General features: G+C 36.5%; 1 protein-coding gene across 1 annotated transcript in view; it reads right to left on the bottom strand.

Moving 5' to 3' along the window:
• Positions 1-22,001, bottom strand: part of CFAP47 (cilia and flagella associated protein 47) — a 490,506-nt gene that overhangs the window by 107,275 nt on the left and 361,230 nt on the right. The window contains exons 51-55 of the mRNA XM_065916701.1: positions 20,854-20,951; positions 8,038-8,213; positions 6,368-6,475; positions 5,117-5,225; positions 562-666 (exon numbers count right to left, since the gene is read on the bottom strand). Of these exons, the coding sequence (XP_065772773.1) occupies positions 562-666; positions 5,117-5,225; positions 6,368-6,475; positions 8,038-8,213; positions 20,854-20,951 (596 nt within the window). The remainder of the gene's footprint in view (positions 1-561; positions 667-5,116; positions 5,226-6,367; positions 6,476-8,037; positions 8,214-20,853; positions 20,952-22,001) is intronic.

The raw sequence follows: 22,001 nt of genomic DNA, 5'->3' as shown, positions 1-22,001 counted from the left end.
AGATGGGCTGAAGCAAGATGTCCTAGGTTCAACCACCTACTGATCCATAAAATGGGGTTGACCATACTTTTACCATAAGGACTCTGGTGACAATGAATTGAAATAATTCTTAGAATGGTATGTAGCAAGCTTAGAAATGGTTAAAAAATAAACTACTATTTTTAAAAATTATTATTCAGATGAAAATAGAGTGGGAAAAAACACTACTTGCAAGATTAGATTTCATACAATTTTATATTTAAGTTCATGAAAACTTGAGTAATAAAATCCAAGTCAGAAAATTAACATAAATGCTAGCAATTTGGCATTTACATTAAAGTACCTACATTTTAAATCTGGGTTTATATTCTCTTTCATTCAAGTGATCTAAGAATTTAAAGATGCCTTCTCAAATGCCTGTGCATACATAATGTATATTATATTTTCCAAAGTTCATTTAAATAATAATTTACAATAAAGTTGTTTTGCTTGCAAAGATGTCAAATGGATAAATTAGATTTACATGTTTATTAACTTTAAAATTTAATTAACCTGTCTTGGTCTAAGAATACTCTATCATACCTGAGCACAGTGGAAGGTGACAGAAGTCTGATGACTAGCTCTTCCAAGAGCAGAAGGACGAAAGTGAATAGGTATGTCTCTGGATGAGTTAGGTGGTATGATCAGCTGTGTGAATTAAGAAACAAGAAAGGGAAACAAAAATGAATACTTTTGCTTGAGTTGGCATCTAGATATATGTGCTAGATATATGCCAGGTAGGTGTTTGTGTGATTAACATGTTGTTGCCTTGTACACATTAACCATTTTCAGCATGGTTGCTTGGCAAATATTGGTCAAACAGCCCAAGATACTAAACAGTGTTCAGTAATGCATACACCATGTTCTTCCCCAAGACAATGACTACATTGATCTGTAAAAGGAAATCAAGATTATGCTTTTAAGCTGAGTTGGAATTCCCAATAATGGAAATGTGCATTTTATTTAAGAACCCATAGCTTATTGTCCATTGCAAGAACCATGTCGAACCACTGGGAATCTAACTTGCAGCCTTGGTGAGGTCAAAAGAAATGAACTCAGTCTAAATGCAGAGATAAGATATTCTTCTTTAGTGCACAATAAGGTTTTTTTTGGTCCTATCACATAGACCTTCAAGGGGTGATCTACTGGAATAACTTGAATCTGAATTGTATTAGTATGAGTTACTGCTTCAGAGATTGTAAAAGAAGCTAAAAATTCTATCTTAATAGAATGAGGACTTGAAGATCTTAAGTAATCAAAAAACTACACTGTGAATAATGTAACATTTACTATCAACACTTATAGAATGACGGAATGAATGTTACATGTTTGAAAAGTAAGTAACTTATTTTTTCACTATTATAGTTTGCCAGATAACTTTTGAAAAAGGAAACTTGCAGTTTATCAATGTCTTTCAATCCTCATAGGATACAGCATTTACTGTTTAATAACTCTGAGAATAACCATGAACAAACATACAAACTTACTTTTAGAACAGAGTTAATTTGTTGCTGTTGTTCAGTTGTTAAGTCATGTCAGATTCTTTGCAACTCCATGAACTGCAGCATGCCAGACTTCCCTGTTCTTCACTTCTCCCAGAGTTTGCTCAAATTCATGCACACTGAGGTGGTGATGCTATCTAACCATCTCATTCTCTGCCACCCTCTTCTCCTTTTGCCCTCCATCTTTCCCAGCCTCAGGGTCTTTTCCCATGAGTTGGTTCTTCACATCAAGTGACCAAAGTATTGCAGCTTCAGATTCAGCATGAGTCCTTCCAATGAATATTCAGGGTTGATTTCCTTTAGGATGGACTGGTTTGATCTCCTTACTATCCAGTGGACCCTCAAGAGTCTTTTCCAGCACCACAATTCAAAAGCACCAATTCTTTGGCACTTAGCCTTCTTTATAGGCCAACTCTCACATCTACACATGACTACTGGAAAAACCACAGCTTTGACTAGACAGACCCTTGTGAGAAAAGTGATGTCTTTGTTTTTTAATACAATATTAAGGGCTACCCTGGTAGCTCAGCTGGTAAAGAATCTGCCTGCAATGCGGAAAACCCTGGTTTGATTCCTAGGTGGGGAAGATCCACTGGAGAAGGGATAGGCTACTCATTCCAGTATTCTTGGGCTTCCCTGTGACTCAGCTGGTAAAGAATCTGCCTGCAACATGGGAGACCTGGGTTTGATTCCTGGGTTGGGAAGATCCCCTGGAGGAGGGAACAGCTACCCACTCCAGTATTCTGGCCTGGAGAATTCCATTGGGTTGCAAAGAGTCGGACATGACTGAGTGACTTTCACTTTCACTTTTCTGATTTGTCATAGCTCTCCTTCCAAGGAGCAAGCATCTTTTAATTTCATGGCTGCATGAATTAACAGAGCTAATTACTTCCTTATTATATATATGTGTGGTTTATTTACAGCAAATATATATTTTTTTAATTTCAGGCTGGATCTTCCTCTGATATTTCAAATGTGTTGATGCTATCAGTTAATGCACATTTAAGGAGTTTAATTTCAGAATCGACTTGAGCAAAAATATTAGAAAAGTTGCATTTCACATGTTCTTTCAATTTAGTAAATGTGACAAAAGGATTTCTCTCCCTCCTCCCTATATATACATAAAAGAAATCATCAATTTCATTGTAAAAGTATATAATACTACATTAATTGAGATTTTAAACTCTAGTTCTACTACTTACTAATCATGTAGTTTAAATACTTTGACCTCTCTGGCCTCAAATTCCATTTGTATATGTCAGAGGCAAGTGGTGAAAATTGAGGTTGTGTATACAACAAACCAATAACTCAATTCCTTTATTTCCACAGAAAATTTATTGAAAAATTCATCTCCCCTGGTTTCAAAGAAAAGATAAGCACTGTTGGATGGAATTTAACTGTAGCAAACCTACTTGTTTAGTGTAATGGGATACATATATACATAATATGCTAAATATAGCAGCTTTCTGACTCTTAAAAACATTTCCTTACAAGCAAAAACATTTTATTACAAGTGTCATTAGGAGAACCAATTCCAATCTTTGAGTTTACACTAGATCTTAGTTCAAGAGGGAAATATATTCTTCCAACAGTTAGGTAAAATGAAATTTGGACCAGATACTAGATGATGGAGACTAAAATGCTCTTAAGAAATATAATCTGAAGTATTTACTGTTAAAATAGTATCTACAATTTACTTTTAAATTGAATAGCAAGAAATGTAAGAGAGAAAAGAAAGGAAAAAAATTAAACAAATTGTTAATATAAGAACCAAGATAGAAGGTGTAAGTCTGTGCACTGTATTATTCTACTTCTGCATCTTTTTGCTATTTTTCATAATATGTGGATGGAGGAAAGTAAGTTTTTAATATAATTATTTCACTTGATAATCTATGTTTACTTATGGAAGCATTTATGGATAATCATCAATATTTAAAAATCCTCACCTATGAATATTATACAACAAAAACAGGAATAAAATCATATATACATATCTATATATATATATAAAGTTATATATACATTAAAAACTATATAGATATATAATATACTTTCCATTTATTATCATTACCATTAATGTGTGCTTCTATTGATTCTATAACATATAATATTTTAATCATCTGTAGATTTTTCAATTATTTCCTAATATTAAGATTAATTGCATATTCAGTGCTCAATAATATTTGATAACTGTATGAAAGAATGAATGGACTAAAAAGCCATAGTTGAACATGTTAAAGTTGAGATGATCTTTTTCATTATGCAATGTAAGGGGGTATTTGTAATATAACACATTTGTTTTCCTTTGAAACATAGTTTACACTCTCTGTAAAAGTAGTTATACAAAGGATATGAATGCAACACTGTCTAATAAGTATTTTCAGTTCTGTGTAAACTATATAGCCTGACCATCATATTCTGCTTAATTTATGGACAATATGGTGTTAAGTAATACAAACACACACATACATTTTAAAATAATTTCCCTAAAATCACACCATATACACCAATTTCAGCAATGTAATACTTAGCAATATCTGATTTGACACACCATGGCAATTAAGAACTCATTTCATATCGTGATATTAGCTAGCAACCAGTGAGTGACAAGAGACAAGTACTAAAGTATAAACAAAGAAATCACAATTGTAGATTTGTTAAATAATTATCAAACAGCAAACAATAAAATCCTTTATCTAAATACCATATCTACTTAATAGGGCTTCCTAATTATCATTTTGAAATTTACTTGAAAGCATGGTTTTGTCTTTCACTATATATATTTGGTATGGTATGCTTTGGAAATACAGACAGGGCTGCTGATTCTTCAGCTCTTGTTTTGTTACTTGGAGGAAGATAGAGGGATGGAGACCCAATGAATGGCTCCAGTCTCTATCATGAACCAAGGAATGAGAAAATGAGGCAGAGAAAGGAGAGGGGAGCAAAGCTGTCAGCACTGTCTGTGGGGAGGGGGCGGTGGGTAGAAACTAAGGAAAAGCTAAAAAGAACTGCCCCCCTAGGATTTATATAGACTAATCATATTAGTCAAAATCATATCAGTAAAATGCACAATTTTCGTGGGGATGCTAATAGCAGGGGAGAAAATGCATGATGAGTACCATGAGTGGAGGCAGGATGTGTATGGGAAATCTCTGTACCTTCTGTCTAATTTTGCTGTGGACCTAACCTTCTCTAAAAAATTAAGTTTCTTTAAAAAAAAAGAAAGAAAAAAGAGAGAGAATAAAAGAGCACTCTAATTAAAATCAGGGGAAAAGAAAGTCATATTACTAGGTAACTATCACAAAAACTGGTTACCAAAATGGTCAGAAATAAAGCACAACCAATTTATTTACAGATCAGTGAAAATGAGCATGAATCTAGCCTATACACTATAATTTCAAAAATTTATATGAACATGATACTGATTTTCTTGATAAATTAAAATTGGTGATATATATATATATATATATATCACCAATGTTATATTAAAAACTAGCATCTGCAATTCAATTGCTAATGCCCCATGGTGTGCCAAAATCAGAACTGCAAAATGTTCCAGGTAGTGGTAGGTTACTCAGCTTTCTGAATATACTTACTGGCAATCTCTTAATCTCCAGGACAAAATTTTCAGTATTACTGTTTGTTGCATGCAATTCTAAGGTTTCACATGTAGGATTATCTAAAGAAATCATCTCAGTGGCAGCCCTGGAAGGAAAAACGAAGCTAGTGAACTTGTTCATAAACTCATTCAATGATAATTTCACACACTCGATGACTACTATGGGTTGAAGTGCATCCCTCAAAAAGATCCAAGTTCTAACACCCAAACTCTGAGATGTGATTTATACTCCAAAGCTCTCCAAAGGATCAGACAGCGTCTGGGATTTCACCTGTAATCACTGCCTTGCTTAGCTTCTTCTCTTTGCTTATTCTGTTTCCCCTATTCTCTAACTAATTTTTCTTACTGGGAACACACCTCCTTAATAAGTCGCTTGCAGTGATGTTTTGGCTCAACTCACGGCACTGAGAGAATTGAACGCTCTTTAGGTGTGCTTGCGGAGCGACATTAGCTAGAAGGTACTGATTTGCCCACAGGTATACACTCTTTAAAAGCAGGAATTGTGACTTGATCACCCTTATGTATCAGCGCTAAACTTGACGTCAGACATGTAATAGGAACTCAGTCCCCTGAATATAAATGGTCATATTTCAAGGACGAGTATTGGTCTTATTTCAATGGTCATATGTCAATGATCGAGTGTTCTCAGTTGCCCACTGTTTACTCTCTTGCTTTGCCTTGAGCAAACTCTAGTCAGCCTTCTGTCTTTTTGATAGGCCACTGAACTCTGCTTGTCCCCAAGCCTGAGCAAGCACCAAAAAAGTGGAATCTGTCTCCCTTCTGAGCTTCTCCTGGGAATTAACTGACCACAGAGAAACCCTTTTTCCTATCAGTCCCTACTGGTCATTTCCCCTTCCTTGTCTAGCTTTCTCTCCAAAGATTCTGGTTGTCTTTGCTTGCTCCTCCTTTAGCCTGTAAAAGAAAAAGCTTGTTCTGTTTGATACTGAGTATCTTGTAGATTTCTGAGAGGGAAGTATTCTCTGAATTCCAATAGTCCCCTGACAACTATTTTAACAATTCCTTTTCCTTCCTTGCAATAATCACTTTGAACAAAAGCCTCTCCTTCCTGAGTCCTGACATGCTTTTCTTTTCACACAAGTTTTCCACAAGGATAGTTTAAGTGGCAAACTTCCCAAGAGAAGAAAAAAAATTACTAAAACAAAATATATGTTTGTCCTATTTAAAAAGAGTAACTGCAGTATAACAATATCTATTAAAAAGAACTTACTTTCCAAGGTCACAATATATTTCTTTCATTATGGTTGGTTCTGGAAGGTCGGTAGTTATTTTCAGTAAATACCAAAACTCTAGACCCGAATCAGGCTGAAAAACAATGCTGGTGGAGAGAAAAATAAAAATCTTGTCAGCAGATCTAGTTTGTATGCAAAACAAATTTGGCAGAGAAAATAAATTCCAAATAGGTGGTTCCAAATATAACATCTGACAATCATTCTGTGAGACATTCTACTCTTGTTTTAGATGTATTTTTTTTCATTTTCAGTGAAAAAATAACTTCTTATTCAAGAAAAAGTATTATCATGAATATCTGTCTAATAAATGCCTGTTGAATCAATGAAAACTGCTTTAACATAGGTGATTTGATTATCTTACAGTAGCTAGAACAAGTAGAGTCCTGTGTTTGAACTGTGATTAAATAAGATGTAGTTGATTTTCACATGAAGACTATCAAGTGACATGCAGCTCTGGAAAGATGCCTTTATCATCAGCATGTGCTCTCCTTTGGGGAGACAAAGAGCATATGACAGTCCAAAAATAAAACTGGGCTGGTATTCCAGCTCTGTCATCTTTTATCTGTACAGCCTTGAACAAGTCACCTAACTTGCTGAACTTCAATTTCACCATTTATAAAATGGGAACACTCATTCCTACCTCTTATGGTTACTCTGAGAATTTTAGGTGTGCAGTATGTAAAATATAAGCTCTAGCAATGATAACAGAGAGAGCAGGCAGTAAGTACCAGACCAAAGTATGCCTTTTAACTGACAGTTTAGCTGACCAACTCCAAGATTCAGGCTGTGCTCATAAAGTCTCTACAGTCACAATGGGGAGGGGAGACAGGCCTACATTTCTAATGATAATCTAGCAAAATAGTGTCTTCCATATACATTATAACTTTAATTTACATGCTTTACATTATAAAAATGCTCATTCTTTACAATTTTGCAAATATATTTATTTCTTCATCATTCATTAAAATAAGAATTATTCTAACTCTTTTGAAAGAGTATATAAACTAGCAAAGAGCTAGTAATGGAATGCATTGTACACAACAATAGTAAGTTAAGTACAATCTTTAAAACTGTAACAATTGGAAAAAAAAAACTGTAACAATTGGATGTTACTGTTGAAACAAAGAAATTTTACCATAAGCTGAGTTAATCATGAGTATAGAGGCTACATGTTTGTGTGTGTGAAAACAGTGCAAAGAAAGTTTCTCATAATTATGCCATAAGAACACTTGCCATGGCACTGTTAATATGTGTGTGTATGTTTGTGATTTGCATTTAATTGAGAATATAAGATATAAATGAATTTTTATTAAGAATACTGAAAGTTTAACCCCTAGTCCTTATGGAATCATGTTCATTTGGCTCAGTTTTTACACCCAGAAAAATACGGTTAACAAAAAGTGAGGTGAAAGAGTGTATATAGGGGGCAATTTAGGCATTATTAAACTTGATATGCCAATAAATAATATCCTTGCACTAAAGAAAACAATGGTCACTATAAATTAGTATATTTTACCAATGAATGATATTAAACAAAATTAAAACTATGAGCAAGTGTAATCTGAATGATTATACTACACGAAGAAATAATTTGAAAGGTTAATTTCAAGGGATAAACAATAAGTATAATGCCACATTCAAACCATACCTTTCTTCTGTAAAGCCTGCACATGCTGGAGAATACCGTACGATATAGTTGACAGAACCTCGTGGAAATAGTTCAAGTTCATCGAGTCCACTAAAGGCAGCACTTGAGAAAAGCACATCGAAGTGAATAATTTTCTCTTTTGGATTAATGAGAGGTACTTCAATACAAACACTCTCCTAGAATTACAAAAGAAATATGTAATTAGCTCTAAGCTTCAGCACAGAGTCTTTGTCCTATGAAAAACCAAGAAATTTTTCTACATTAGACCATTGTTTTATTTTTTTCTCCTTAGTCCACTAATGAATGTACCTCACTCTCTTTTAATCTCTTATGTATTTTCTTTGCCTAGCCTTGGTAAATTGTAAAATTATTGTTTTCAAAAATAAATAGTCAAAGAGATCCACCTAGCTAAATACTTAGGAAACTTCGAAATTATATACGTTTAAAATATATTTTTCATCGGTACAATTATTACTATGAGGTCTGTATGTCAATGTTTCCTCCAGCTGTGGTACCAGGCTTTAGCATGCATAAGAATCATCTGTAGAAGTTGCTGAAATATGGATTACTGGCCCCCTTCCTCAAAGATCCTAATTCAGTAGATCTGGGATGGGGCTAAAAAAAGTCAAATTATGCTGATGACATGACTACCTTCCCATTTAGATCCCTTCCTTCTGTCTAGTTTTTCTGGTTCTGGCTCCCAAGTATGCCTGGAAGGCACACTTTACTCTCAAAGACATTTCCTGATTCTCATTCTGATCCATTTTGGCTAATGACGTATCTTTGTCTAAAAATTTTATTTAAGCGTAGTTGATTTACAATGCTGTGTTAATTTTTGCTATATGGCAAAGTGAGTCAGTTATACATATATTCTTCTTCATATTCTTTTCCATATAGTTTAACACAAGATATTGAATATAGTTCCCTGTGCTATACAGTAGGACTTCGTTGTTTATCCATCCTATATATAATATAATAGTTGCCAAGTCTCCCCTCCCCCTGACTTGGCAACCACAAGTCTGCTCTCTCTGTAAGGACTTTTATCTTATCCCATTACAGCTGTGATCTCCACTACAGTAAAAGCCATTAATTGAAGTAAATGTGTCAAAGGTGATTAAACACGCAGGGCATATCTCAATGTTAACAAAAAGCCAATTGTCTATAATGATTTAACCTAATTAAATGGAGAATGTTGGACATTTTAGTCATAATTTAAAGCTCAATAATGGGTGTTCTTTGGGACATGGAACTATTTTGAAATTTATCAAGTCACATTATAGAACCTGGTGGGGACAGGTGGTGATGGGGAGAGAGTTATTCACACAACATATCTTCAAGATAGACATTACTGCTTTGTCCATGGAACAGCATTTGCTTGATTATTTCTGTATAAATAAATGAGTGGATAAATATTATATTTTAGGGAATAGAAGTAGCATTTAGTGTGGTAAACATGATCTGTCGAGGAAAGATGGAAATCAAGGATATATATATATGTTTATAATTACTCGATGAGAGTAGATATCATTTACTAGAAATCAGACTTAATCATAAATGCAAGGGAAAACGGTCATCTACAACAGTTACTGGAGATATTAGAATCATGGATTCCTAAAATAAATGGCCATTAAACTCCTACAGTAAAATATCCATACTCATAACTATAAACAAGGAAGAAATAAAGTATAATATGCAAAAAACTCAACAATGGCATTATGTCACAAATTTTACTATTTCCTAGGCAACCTGACATACTTGTAAGACTGTTACAAAACACAGCCTCCTAGAAAATTCTGAGGGTCAAGCAAATCAACAACTAACCCAAAGTAATATGTCATGATAACAAATCCTAACCACCATATAACAGCCTAGACACTCTGCTAAGGTCTTTAGACAGAAAATTGAAATAAGGCATTTTGGACTAGATATTTGTCCTGGCCTATTAACTCAGATCTTTTTCAGAGAAAGTGTCATTGTAAGACAATGATACAGCTTCTTCAAAGAAGTAAAAATGCTAAGATCGAACTCCATTTCATATTACTATTGGCTCGTATACACATGCCATTGGGAAAAAAAAGTTTCACAAAACAGTCCCTACTCTTACTACTTGTGACTTCTATGATATATTCTTTCCTATCCTACTTTATCTTATCCTATCCTAGTCATTTCTTTTTTTAAAAAAAATTAATAATGCTCATTTTAACCGAGTCACATTTTGAGACCTGTACATTGAAAAACTCCAGTCTAAAGAGGAAAATATAGTACTGGGATGTGTGATTGCTTTATGTCTTATCAGATGTAAACTATGAACACAAAATAAAGCAAAATCAGTTTAAATCTACTGTTGTCTCTCTGAATTGCAAGCCATATAACAGAAACTTTGTGTTAGAAATCTGTTATGACATTCTACACAGTTGGCCAAACTTCTTAGGAAATGTGAAATGAAAGTCACTTTGTTGTGTCCAACTTTTTGCGATCCTATGGACTATCAGTCCATGGAATTCTGCAGGTCAGAATAATGGAATGGGTAGCCTTTCACTTCTCCAGGGGATCTTCCCAACTCAGGGATCGAACCCGGGTCTCCAGCATTATAGGTAGATTCTTTACCAGCTGAGCCACAATGGAAGCCCAAGAATATTAGAATGGGTAGCCTATCCATTCTCCAGGGGATCTTCCCGACCCAGGAATTGAACTGGGGTCTCCTGCATTGCAGGCAGATTCTTTACCAACTGAGCTATGGATGGCAGTTAAGTGGCACGTCTGTCACAGTTCTTCCTTGACACATTCATGGCAAGTATCACCACTTGACCATTTCACTCTTATCCAGTAGGTCTGGATACCCCTCAAAATCCTTCACAGAGGAGTCTTGCAGAAAGCAGTCACCAATTGCTTAGAGCCACCAGCACTGAGTAGCGCTGCAATCTCTGGAGAACCCCACAACCAAACTCTTTGTTGTTTTGAAAACAGCAACAAACTCAATAGAAAAAGATAGGTCATTATAGTAAGAAAAAAAAAAAAAGACGACAGAAGTTTCCAAGTAATTGTTCTCTACTGCAAGTACGGTAAAGGTAAAATATGTCAAATTCAACAATACTATAAAAAAAATTTTCCTAATTTTCATTACGATTTGAATATTATTTTCTTCAAAGTTTAAACAGATAAAGAGGCACAAATGATACATTTCATACATGGTATCATATAAATAATTTCTATTAAATATCCATCTGCCAAAATACTGTCAACATTAATCTGGAAGGTGAAAGAGGAGAGTGAAAAGGCTGGTTTAAAATTCAACATTCAAAAAACTAAGATCATGGCATGTGGGCCCATCACTTCATGGCAAATAGATGAGAAAAAAGTGGAAACAGTGGCAAATTTTACTTTCTTGGGCTTCAAAATCACTGTGGATGGTGACTGCAGCCATGAAATTCAAAGGCGCTTGCTCCTTAGAAGAAAAGCTATGATAAACCTAGACAGCATATTCAAAAGCAGAGACATCACTTTGCTGACAAAAGTCTGTCTAGTCAAAGCTATGGTTTTTCCAGTAGTCATGTACAGATGGGAGAGTTGAACCATAAAGAAGGTTGATCACTAAAGCCTTGAAGCTTTCAAATTGTGGTGCTGGAGAAGAGTCTTGAAAGCCCCCTGAACAGCAAGGAGATCAAACCAGTTAATCCTAAAGGAAAATAAACCTGAATATTCATTGGAAAGACTGATGCTGAAGATGAAGCTCTAATACTTTGGCCACCTGGTGTGAAGAGTCAACTCACTGGAAAAGACCCTGATGCTGGGAAAGATTGAGGGCAGGAGGAGAAAGCAGTGACAGGAGATGAGATGGTTGGATGGAATCACTGACTTAGTGGACATGGGTTTGAGCAGACTCTGGGAGATGGTGAAGGACAGTGAAGCCTGCTGTGCTGCAGTTGGGTCGCAAAGAGTCGGACCCGACTTAGTGACTGAACAACAACAAATTTCCCAATGACATTTCTTAAGATGCTTCTAATCACAAATCATCCCTTCACCATTTCTGTCCAAGCTCCAGCCTTATAAGCCTCTTTCCTGTTCCTAGAGTGCCTCAGCTCCTCCTTGGTAGACCCCTTTCCACCAAGCTCATTCTGTCCCGAGGGCTTATATATTTGTTAATCTCTCTACCTGGTTGCACTGCTTCAGTCTTCGTGCCATCCTCAATGAAACCCTGGGCTATTTTTGTTTGGAGAATTATCACTGTCTAAATTCATCTTGTCCATCTAAATTCATCTTGTTCATTTATTGTCATGGTAATGGGTTCACCTGATGAGCTAAACTTAGTGGAGTATAATTGGAAAACAGTTTCTCTCTCCTGTTACTGCTCTCCAAATCAGGCGGGAGTTCCCTTTCCCGATCCTTGTTGTTATCTTAGGATGGCCCCCAATGCTGGAGAGTTTCATTGTTAGATATGTAAAGAAGTACAAAATCAATCAACACTTACATTCCATATCCAATGAATATTTTTCCTGATTTCTCTACCTGGCACCTCGTCCCTACTCCTGGGGCTTTCTGGTGATTTTTCAGACTGCTTGTGAAGAAAAAGGTACACATGATGTGTTTTTTCAATTGCCTGCTCTGACTTCCTCTCCTCCTGTAATCACTGCGCTAATATGACTCCATCAGGTCACAGCATATAGATGGGAATGAGAGGTAAAAGAACAAATTAACTGATGCTGGTTGCACTTCTCCAGTTGACTTCTAGGTCCCTTTCTTTCACTCTTTCTAACATTACCACCATGTAGGCTCTTCTGGGTTCTTCTCACTCAAGCAGAAAATACCTTGAATCTTTTAAAACAGCCCAAGCCCAGTCTCCTTCCACAGAGGAAAATCCATTTAGACCCACAAGGTCTTAACCATGTATCAGTGGAAATGTAGCTGCTTTCACTCTAGCCATTTTCCCTTTATATATGGTCCAATCTGTGGACAGGAACTCACCAAAATCCAATGGCCATTAAACTGTCAGTTTCCACTCCTTAAAGAAAATACTCCCACTCCCTTTGTGTTCTGGCCATGGCATACAAGGTCTAGAATGTGGGCTATAGGCTAAATATTTCTCATCTACTTAGACAAGGCAGAAATATAATTTCTCCAGCAAAATTCTGTGCTGGAGAGTATAAAGTGTAAAGTATAAAGTGCTGTGCTTCATAGTATAAAGATATCATTGGGAGTGCCTGTCCAACCAGAGGTTGCATTTCCTAGATCCTCTTGTACCCAGGCATAGCTGTATGACTAGTTCACTCCAATGTTATGTGAGTGGAAGTGACGCATGTGACTTCGATGTCACTAGTGGAAATTCCCTCCTCTCTTTTCTCTTTCTCCACCTATATACAGAAATCTTTGAGTCTCTAAAGGATGATAGACTTGCCATACGGGGGGAACCTGACTCTGACTCTTGGGATCTCAACATGGAGGATGCTAGACACTGACCCAGAGCAAAGGCACCAGACTGTTAAATTACTAAAAACTTTGATCGTGTTAAACCACTGAAATTATGGAATTTGTTATATCACCTAGAGATGACCTCATATACATACATTTAGTGAGTCTTTAATAAATGGCATAGCAAAATCTTTTACAGCATGGAAAAGTATCTATAGTTTTCAGGTTTGTATTTCACTTGAAAATCTAAGACAACAGAAAAACTTCACATAGATTATCCCATTTCGATTCTGTTTTGTTTCCTATCTAACTCCACTAAAATGTTAGTGCCATGTAAACAGGGACTTTGTTTGTATTGTTCATCACTTTTCCTAGGATCACAGAAAAAGAGATCAGATTTGTGTTTACCAGAGACAGAAAGTAGTGGGAAGGGAAACTGGATGGAGGTGATCAAAAGGTTCAAACTTCAGTTATAAGACAAATAAGCATTAGGGTTGTAATGTACTATCTGACAAAGATAATTAACACTACTGTATGTTATATATACAAACCATTAAAGAGAGTACATCCTAAGAGTTCTCAGCACAAGGGAAAAAAAGTTTTCTTTTTTTTTTTTTTTAATTTTTATTTTTTTTATTTTTCAGTGGGTTTTGTCATACATTGATGTGAATCAGCCATAGAGTTACACGAATTCCCCATCCCGGTCTCCCATCCCACCTCGTTCTCCACCCGATTCCTCTGGATCTTCCCAGCCCAACAGGCCCGAGCACTTGACTCATGCCTCCCACCTGGGCTGGTGGTCTGTTTCACCACAGATAATATACATGCTGTTCTTTCGAAACATCCCACCCTCCCCTTCACCACCAAACCAGCTCTTCAACAAATGCTAAAGGATCTTCTCTAGACAGGAAATGCAGAAAGGTTGAATAAACGTGAACCCAAAACAACAAAGTAAATGGCAACGGGTCCACACCTATCAATAATTACCTTAAATGTAAATGGGTTGAATGCCCCAACCAAAAGACAAAGATTGGCTGAATGGATACAAAAACAAGACCCCTATATATGCTGTCTACAAGAGACCCACCTCAAAACCAGAGACACATACAGACTAAAAGTGAAGGGCTGGAAAAAAATATTTCACGCAAACGGAGACCAAAAGAAAGCAGGAGTCGCAATACTCATATCAGATAAAATAGACTTTCAAATAAAGGATGTGAAAAGAGACAAAGAAGGACACTACATAATGATCAAAGGATCAATCCAAGAAGAAGATATAACAATTATAAATATATATGCACCCAACATAGGAGCACCGCAATATGTACGGCAAACGCTAACAAGTATGAAAGAGGAAATTAATAGTAACACAATAATAGTGGGAGACTTTAATACCCCACTCACAACTATGGATAGATCAACTAAACAGAAAATAAACAAGGAAACACAAACCTGAAATGATACAATGGACCAGCTAGACCTAGTTGATATCTATAGGACATTTCACCCCAAAACAATCAACTTCACCTTTTTCTCAAGCGCACACGGAACCTTCTCCAGAATAGATCACATCCTGGGCCATAAATCTGGTCTTGGAAAATTCAAAAAAATTGAAATCATTCCAGTCATCTTTTCTGACCACAGTGAAGTAAGATTAGATCTCAATTACAGGAAAAAAATTGTTAAAAATTCAAACATATGGAGGCTAAATAAATAACACGCTTCTGAATAACCAACAAATCATAGAAGAAATCAAAAAAGAAATCAAAATATGTATAGAAACGAATGAAAATGAAAGCACAACAACCCAAAACCTATGGGACACTGTAAAAGCAGTGCTAAGGGGAAGGTTCATAGCATTAGAGGCTTACATCAAGAAACAAGAAAAAAGCCAAATAAATAACCTAACTCTACACCTAAAGCAATTAGAGAAGGAAGAAATGAAGAACCCCAGGGTTAGCAGAAGGAAAGAAATCTTAAAAATTAGGGCAGAAATAAATGCAAAAGAAACTAAAGAGACCATAGCAAAAATCAACAAAGCTAAAAGCTGGTTTTTTGAAAAAATAAACAAAATTGACAAACCATTAGCAAGACTCATTAAGAAACAAAGAGAGAAGAACCAAATTAACAAAATAAGAAATGAAAAGGGTGAGATCACAACAGACAACACTGAAATCCAAAGGATCATAAGAGACTACTACCAGCAGCTCTATGCCAATAAAATGGACAACTTGGATGAAATGGACAAATTCTTAGAAAAGTATAACTTTCCAAAACTGAACCAGGAAGAAATAGAAGATCTTAACAGAACCATCACAAGCAAGGAAATCGAAACTGTAATCAAAAATCTTCCAGGAAACAAAAGCCCAGGACCAGATGGCTTCACAGCTGAATTCTACCAAAAATTTAGAGAAGAGCTAACACCTATCTTACTCAAACTCTTCCAGAAAATTGCAGAAGAAGGTAAACTTCCAAACTCATTCTATGAGGCCAACATCACCCTAATTCCAAAACCAGACAAAGATGCCACAAAAAAAGAAAACTACAGGCCAATATCACTGATGAACATAGATGCAAAAATCCTTAACAAAATTCTAGCAAACAGAATCCAACAACATATTAAAAAAATCATACACCATGACCAAGTGGGCTTTATCCCAGGAATGCAAGGACTCTTTAATATCCGCAAATCAATCAACGTAATACACCACATTAACAAATTGGAAGATAAAAACCATATGATTATCTCAATAGATGCAGAGAAAGCCTTTGACAAAATTCAACACTCATTTATGATTAAAACTCTCCAGAAAGCAGAAATAGAAGGAACATACCTCAACATAATAAAAGCTATATATGACAAACCCACAGCAAGCATCACCCTCAATGGTGAAAAATTGAAAGCATTTCCTCTGAAATCAGGAACAAGACAAGGATGCCCACTCTCACCACTACTATTCAACATAGTGTTGGAAGTTTTGGCCACAGCAATCAGAGCAGAAAAAGAAGTAAAAGGAATCCAGATAGGAAAAGAAGAAGTGAAACTCTCGCTGTTTGCAGATGACATGATCCTCTACATAGCAAACCCTAAAGACTCTTCCAGAAAATTACTAGAGCTAATCAACGAATATAGTAAAGTTGCAGGATATAAAATTAACACACAGAAATCCCTTGCATTCCTATATACTAACAATGAAAAAACAGAAAGAGAAATTAAGGAAACAATACCATTCACCATTGCAACAAAAAGAATAAAATACTTAGGAGTACATCTACCTAAAGAAACAAAAGACCTATACACAGAAAACTATAAAACATTGATGAAAGAAATCAAAGAGGACACAAACAGATGGAGAAACATACCGTGTTCATGGATTGGAAGAATCAATATTGTCAAAATGGCTATTCTACCCAAAGCAATCTATAGATTCAATGCAATCCCTATCAAGCTACCAACGGTATTTTTCACAGAACTAGAACAAATAATTTCACAATTTGTATGGAAATACAAAAAACCTCGAATAGCCAAAGTAATCTTGAGAAAGAAGAATGGAACTGGAGGAATCAACCTGCCTGACTTCAGACTCTACTACAAAGCCACAGTCATCAAGACAGTATGGTACTGGCACAAAGACAGAAATATAGATCAATGGAACAGAATAGAAAGCCCAGAGATAAATCCACGAACCTATGGACACCTTATCTTTGACAAAGGAGGCAAGGATATACAATGGAAAAAAGACAATCTCTTTAACAAGTGGTGCTGGGAAAACTGGTCAACCACTTGTAAAAGAATGAAACTAGAACACTTTCTAACACCATACACAAAAATAAACTCAAAATGGATTAAAGATCTAAATGTAAGACCAGAAACTATAAAACTCCTAGAGGAGAACATAGGCAAAACACTCTCTGACATAAATCACAGCAAGATCTTCTATGACCCACCTCCAAGAATATTGGAAATAAAAGCAAAAATAAACAAATGGGACCTAATGAAACTAAAAAGCTTCCGCACAACAAAGGAAACTAGAAGTAAGGTGAAAAGACAGCCCTCAGATTGGGAGAAAATAATAGCAAATGAGGAAACAGACAAAGGATTAATCTCAAAAATATACAAGCAACTCCTGAAGCTCAATTCCAGAAAAATAAATGACCCAATCAAAAAATGGGCCAAAGAACTAAACAGACATTTCTCCAAAGAAGACATACAGATGGCTAACAAACACATGAAAAGATGCTCAACATCACTCATTATCAGAGAAATGCAAATCAAAACCACAATGAGGTACCATTACACGCCAGTCAGGATGGCTGCTATCCAAAAGTCTACAAGCAATAAATGCTGGAGAGGGTGTGGAGAAAAGGGAACCCTCTTACACTGTTGGTGGGAATGCAAACTAGTACAGCCGCTATGGAGAACAGTGTGGAGATTTCTTAAAAAACTGGAAATAGAACTACCATATGATCCAGCAATACCACTTCTGGGCATACACACTGAGGAAACCAGATCTGAAAGAGACACGTGCACCCCAATGTTCATCGCAGCACTGTTTATAATAGCCAGGACATGGAAGCAACCTAGATGCCCATCCGCAGATGAATGGATAAGGAAGCTGTGGTACATATACACCATGGAATATTACTCAGCCGTTAAAAAGAATTCATTTGAATCAGTTCTAATGAGATGGATGAAACTGGAGCCCATTATACAGAGTGAGGTGAGCCAGAAAGATAAAGAACATTACAGTATACTAACACATATATACGGAATTTAGAAAGATGGTAACAATGGCCCTATATGCAGGGCAGAAGAAGAGACGCAGAAGTACAGAACAGACGTTTTCTTTTTTTTTTATAGCTATATAAGATGATGGATGTTCACTAAATTTTCCTGATGCATGTAAGTCAAACCAATATGCATTAATACTACACCTTAAATGTATCAGTGCTATGTGTCAATTACATCTGAGTAAAACTGGAAGAAAAAAAGATTTAAAGAGAAACAAATCCTATTTATTTACTTTATACAAAAGAGAATGGACTACTAACAACCAATTATTGTTGACTGAAAATATAACCTGATTTTTGGAACTTCCTATAAGAAGTAACCAAATTTATGCACCTGAAGGCTGTAAATATTTCTTACAAAAACCCTATTGAAAGAAATTCTAACCATTCACTCATCTCTAGGGAAGGTGTTACAGAGAAGTTAATGGCAACCCACTCCAGTGTTCTTGCCTGGAGAATCCTAGGGACGGCGGAGGCTGGTGGGCTGCCATCTATGGGGTCGCACAGAGTCGGACATGACTGAAGCGACTTAGCAGCAGCAGCAGGGAAGGTGTTAAGATTGGGTTGAATGTAACAAAAAAATGAAATGCAGATGGAAAATCAGAGGCAGCTGAGTGTCTTGAGAGCTTCATTGCCACAACTGATGAGCTACTTTTCCATGCTGTAAGAAAGTCTTTTTTTGTAAGATATGTGAATGAAGTGTTGATGCCTTCACCAAGAGGTGGCACCTTAAGGGTTCTGAGGAATAAATGTATAGACCCTTATGTACAGACCTGTGTATAAACAACTTTTGTACATACATATAGGGATAGCTTTTTTTGAAATTATACAGCTGTACATAAAAGTAGCTGGTATTAGTTAAGCCTGTGTCAACATTTTGGATTTTTTTTTCACTTGTACAGTTGGGGCTTTTTCTTTTGGTTGATTAAAGCTGCATATGGTAAGTGTGAAAAAAAAAAGATTTTGCTATGCCATTTATTAAATACTCACTAAATGTATGTATATGAGGGCATCTCTAGCTGATCTAAGTAAAGTATTTCTCAAAAGTTTAGCAAAAACAGCAAATGCAGTAAAAAATGTTAGGAAACTCTATAGGCATTGACAGTCATTTTAGTGTACTTTGAAAGTATTCAGCAGGCATGTTCTTCAAGAAGTTCACAAAGGTTTGTTTGATGGGATTATTTAAAAGAACTCATATGGTCTCTGCTGACTAAATCTTCATGTTCAAAAGTTATATAGCTAGCAAGTTTTTACCTCAGGGGCTTTCGTGGTGGCTCAGAGGTAAAGAATGTGCCTGTAAGTGCAGGAGATGTGGGTTCAGTCCCTGGGTAGGGAAGACCCCCTGGTGAAGGAAATGGCAACCCACTGCAGTATTCTTGCTTGGTAAATCCCACGGACAGAGGAGCCTGGCAGGCTACAGTCCACGGGGTCACAATAGGGTTGGACACAACTTAGTGACTAAATAACAACAACAAATTACTATTACTAGAAAGGAAAGAAAACTTAGTAATTTGGCCACATCACTGTCATTGATAGCCTATTTGGGTAGAGTTACTTGAAAATGACTCCCCTTCCTTCACCAACTTCAGCTGAAATTGAACATTTAATTAGAACAGCACATCTACCTTTGGGGCAAAGAGAACACTCTAGCGCATCAAATACTTTTCCCCAAAGCTTTTGCAAGTGATACTTGAGTGCGTTTCAATAGTCTAACTATCTGTTTTCTAGGTCTCCATGGAGATTTACCCAGAGATCAGGTGAACAAATAACTGATTTATAGACCAAGTATTTTAGGTATTTTCTTATTTTCTATGTTGGAGCAAAAGTTGAAGACCCTAAATAATCATTTTGTTAGGTAGTTAGAATAGGGAAAAAGAGTTCAAAATGGCGGTGGCTAAAAGACCTGGAAGGGAAAGCCCGCGAAAATAGAACAAAGGAAGGTCCGAGGACCGGAGTGAGAACCTCACGCAAAACAAACAACACTCCTGGCCGGCCCAATTTACATAAGGCAGGCCCAGGGACGGAGAAACATAGAAAAAGAGGAGCCAAAGCCCTCTTCTCTCCTCTCTCTCTCTCTCCCCTGCATGATGGGGTGATCTTCTCTTCGCGTCTTTGGATCGACGCGCCCTCACACCTGGAAGATGGATTTTCCTGCTATTATCTAAATAAATAGAGCTGTAACACTGAGCTGTGACACTGATTTATTTAAGAGCTATAACACGGTCCGTTCGAGACCTGAGAGCTATAACACGGTCTGTCCTCCGAGAGCTGTGACCCGCCAAGGGGCTTTAATGTCCGTCACTCCAAATTTTTGGTGTGACGAGACAAAGAACCGAGGAGCATACACTCGTGTGACAATTTTATAAAGAAATTCACCTGCATATTTAAAATAACCATTATTTATCAAAAGCTTAAATACTTGATTTAAAGAAATCTTTTCTATAAGCATGTAATTTGCATCTTAATGGATTTAAAATAAAATTGATATTATTTGAATAATTTATCCCAATATGCTCACTTAATATGACTATTATTTTAGGAATAGCAATTTAGGTGTACAACAAAAGCTCCAACTGTTTACAAAAAGGAAGAATCTATGAGCAGTTAATGGGCTCTTACCATAGCAACACATTGCATGTCAATAATCTTTAAGGGTGGTCCAGGAGCACTATGGATCTCAAGATGATACCAGACTCGCAAATTGTTAATAGCATTATCTGAAAAAAAGAAAAAAACATGGCACATTTTAATATGTGCATTTTAGAACACCATATTTTACATATTTTTTGAGAAACATAAATAGATACCATTTTCAAATTCTTTCTGATGGACTCACTTGTCAAGAGCTGAGGGGAAGGTGAAAAGTCGATTTCAACACAGTTTGTGAGCAGTAAGAGAAGCCCCAGGCTGCATGGCCATGAGAATGGGCTATGAAAGCTTCCTGCCTCATGTGTGCTCCGGTAAACTCACTGAGTTCTTCACAAAAATAAGAATGTTTTACTTTTAAGGATTAATATTCCAAAAGAAATAACTAACCCTTTAACCCCTAATTCCCAAAGCATTCACATAATATACATAGACATATCTAAATATGGTATTATAATATACAAAGGTACATTTCTAGTACCATAAAAATCTAGCCTAAGGGGAAAAAATGAGGAAGACTTCATGAAACGTCTGGTTTCTTAGGAGTGTTAAACAGGATCCTAGCAATTTAGCTCAAAGAAAGCTGAAATGGGGTATGGATGGTTTAAAAAAAAAATAACAAAAGAGAGGAGGAGGAAGAGAAGGGGGAAACGAAAGGTGAGGGGAAGTGAAGGGGGGAGGGGAAAAGGAAAAAGAAGAACTAGAAGAAAGAAATAACAGGCCCAAGGTGGAGCCACTTGCCTCGGGGAGAGTAAACTAAGACTTAATTGCAGTTTCAACCTCTCCCAGGAACGGACTTTTCACAATTTTCTGGTCAGCGCTAGTGAGCCAGCCAGGCTCCTCTGTCCATGGGATTCTCCAGGCAAGAATACTGGAGTGGGTTGCCATGCCCTTCTCCAGGGGATCTTCCCAACCCAGGGATCAAACCCAGGTCTCCCACACTGCAGGTGGACTCTTAACCATCGGACCCACCACGGAAGCCCACTAGCAAGGCAATCTTGCCCGAAACAATCCTTTCTTTTCTTCTGCTAATTCACTCCCCTGTCCATGCCCTCCCCCTCCACACTTCTATAAAACTTGAGAGCAGCTTTCTATTTGCTACATGGGATGCCATCTGATTA

Source organism: Muntiacus reevesi, chromosome X (genome assembly GCF_963930625.1).
Source record: "Muntiacus reevesi chromosome X, mMunRee1.1, whole genome shotgun sequence".
NCBI classification, from domain to species: domain Eukaryota; kingdom Metazoa; phylum Chordata; class Mammalia; order Artiodactyla; family Cervidae; genus Muntiacus; species Muntiacus reevesi.
The sequence above is the reverse complement of the archived record's forward strand: the minus strand, read 5'-3'. Positions and strand labels throughout refer to the sequence as shown.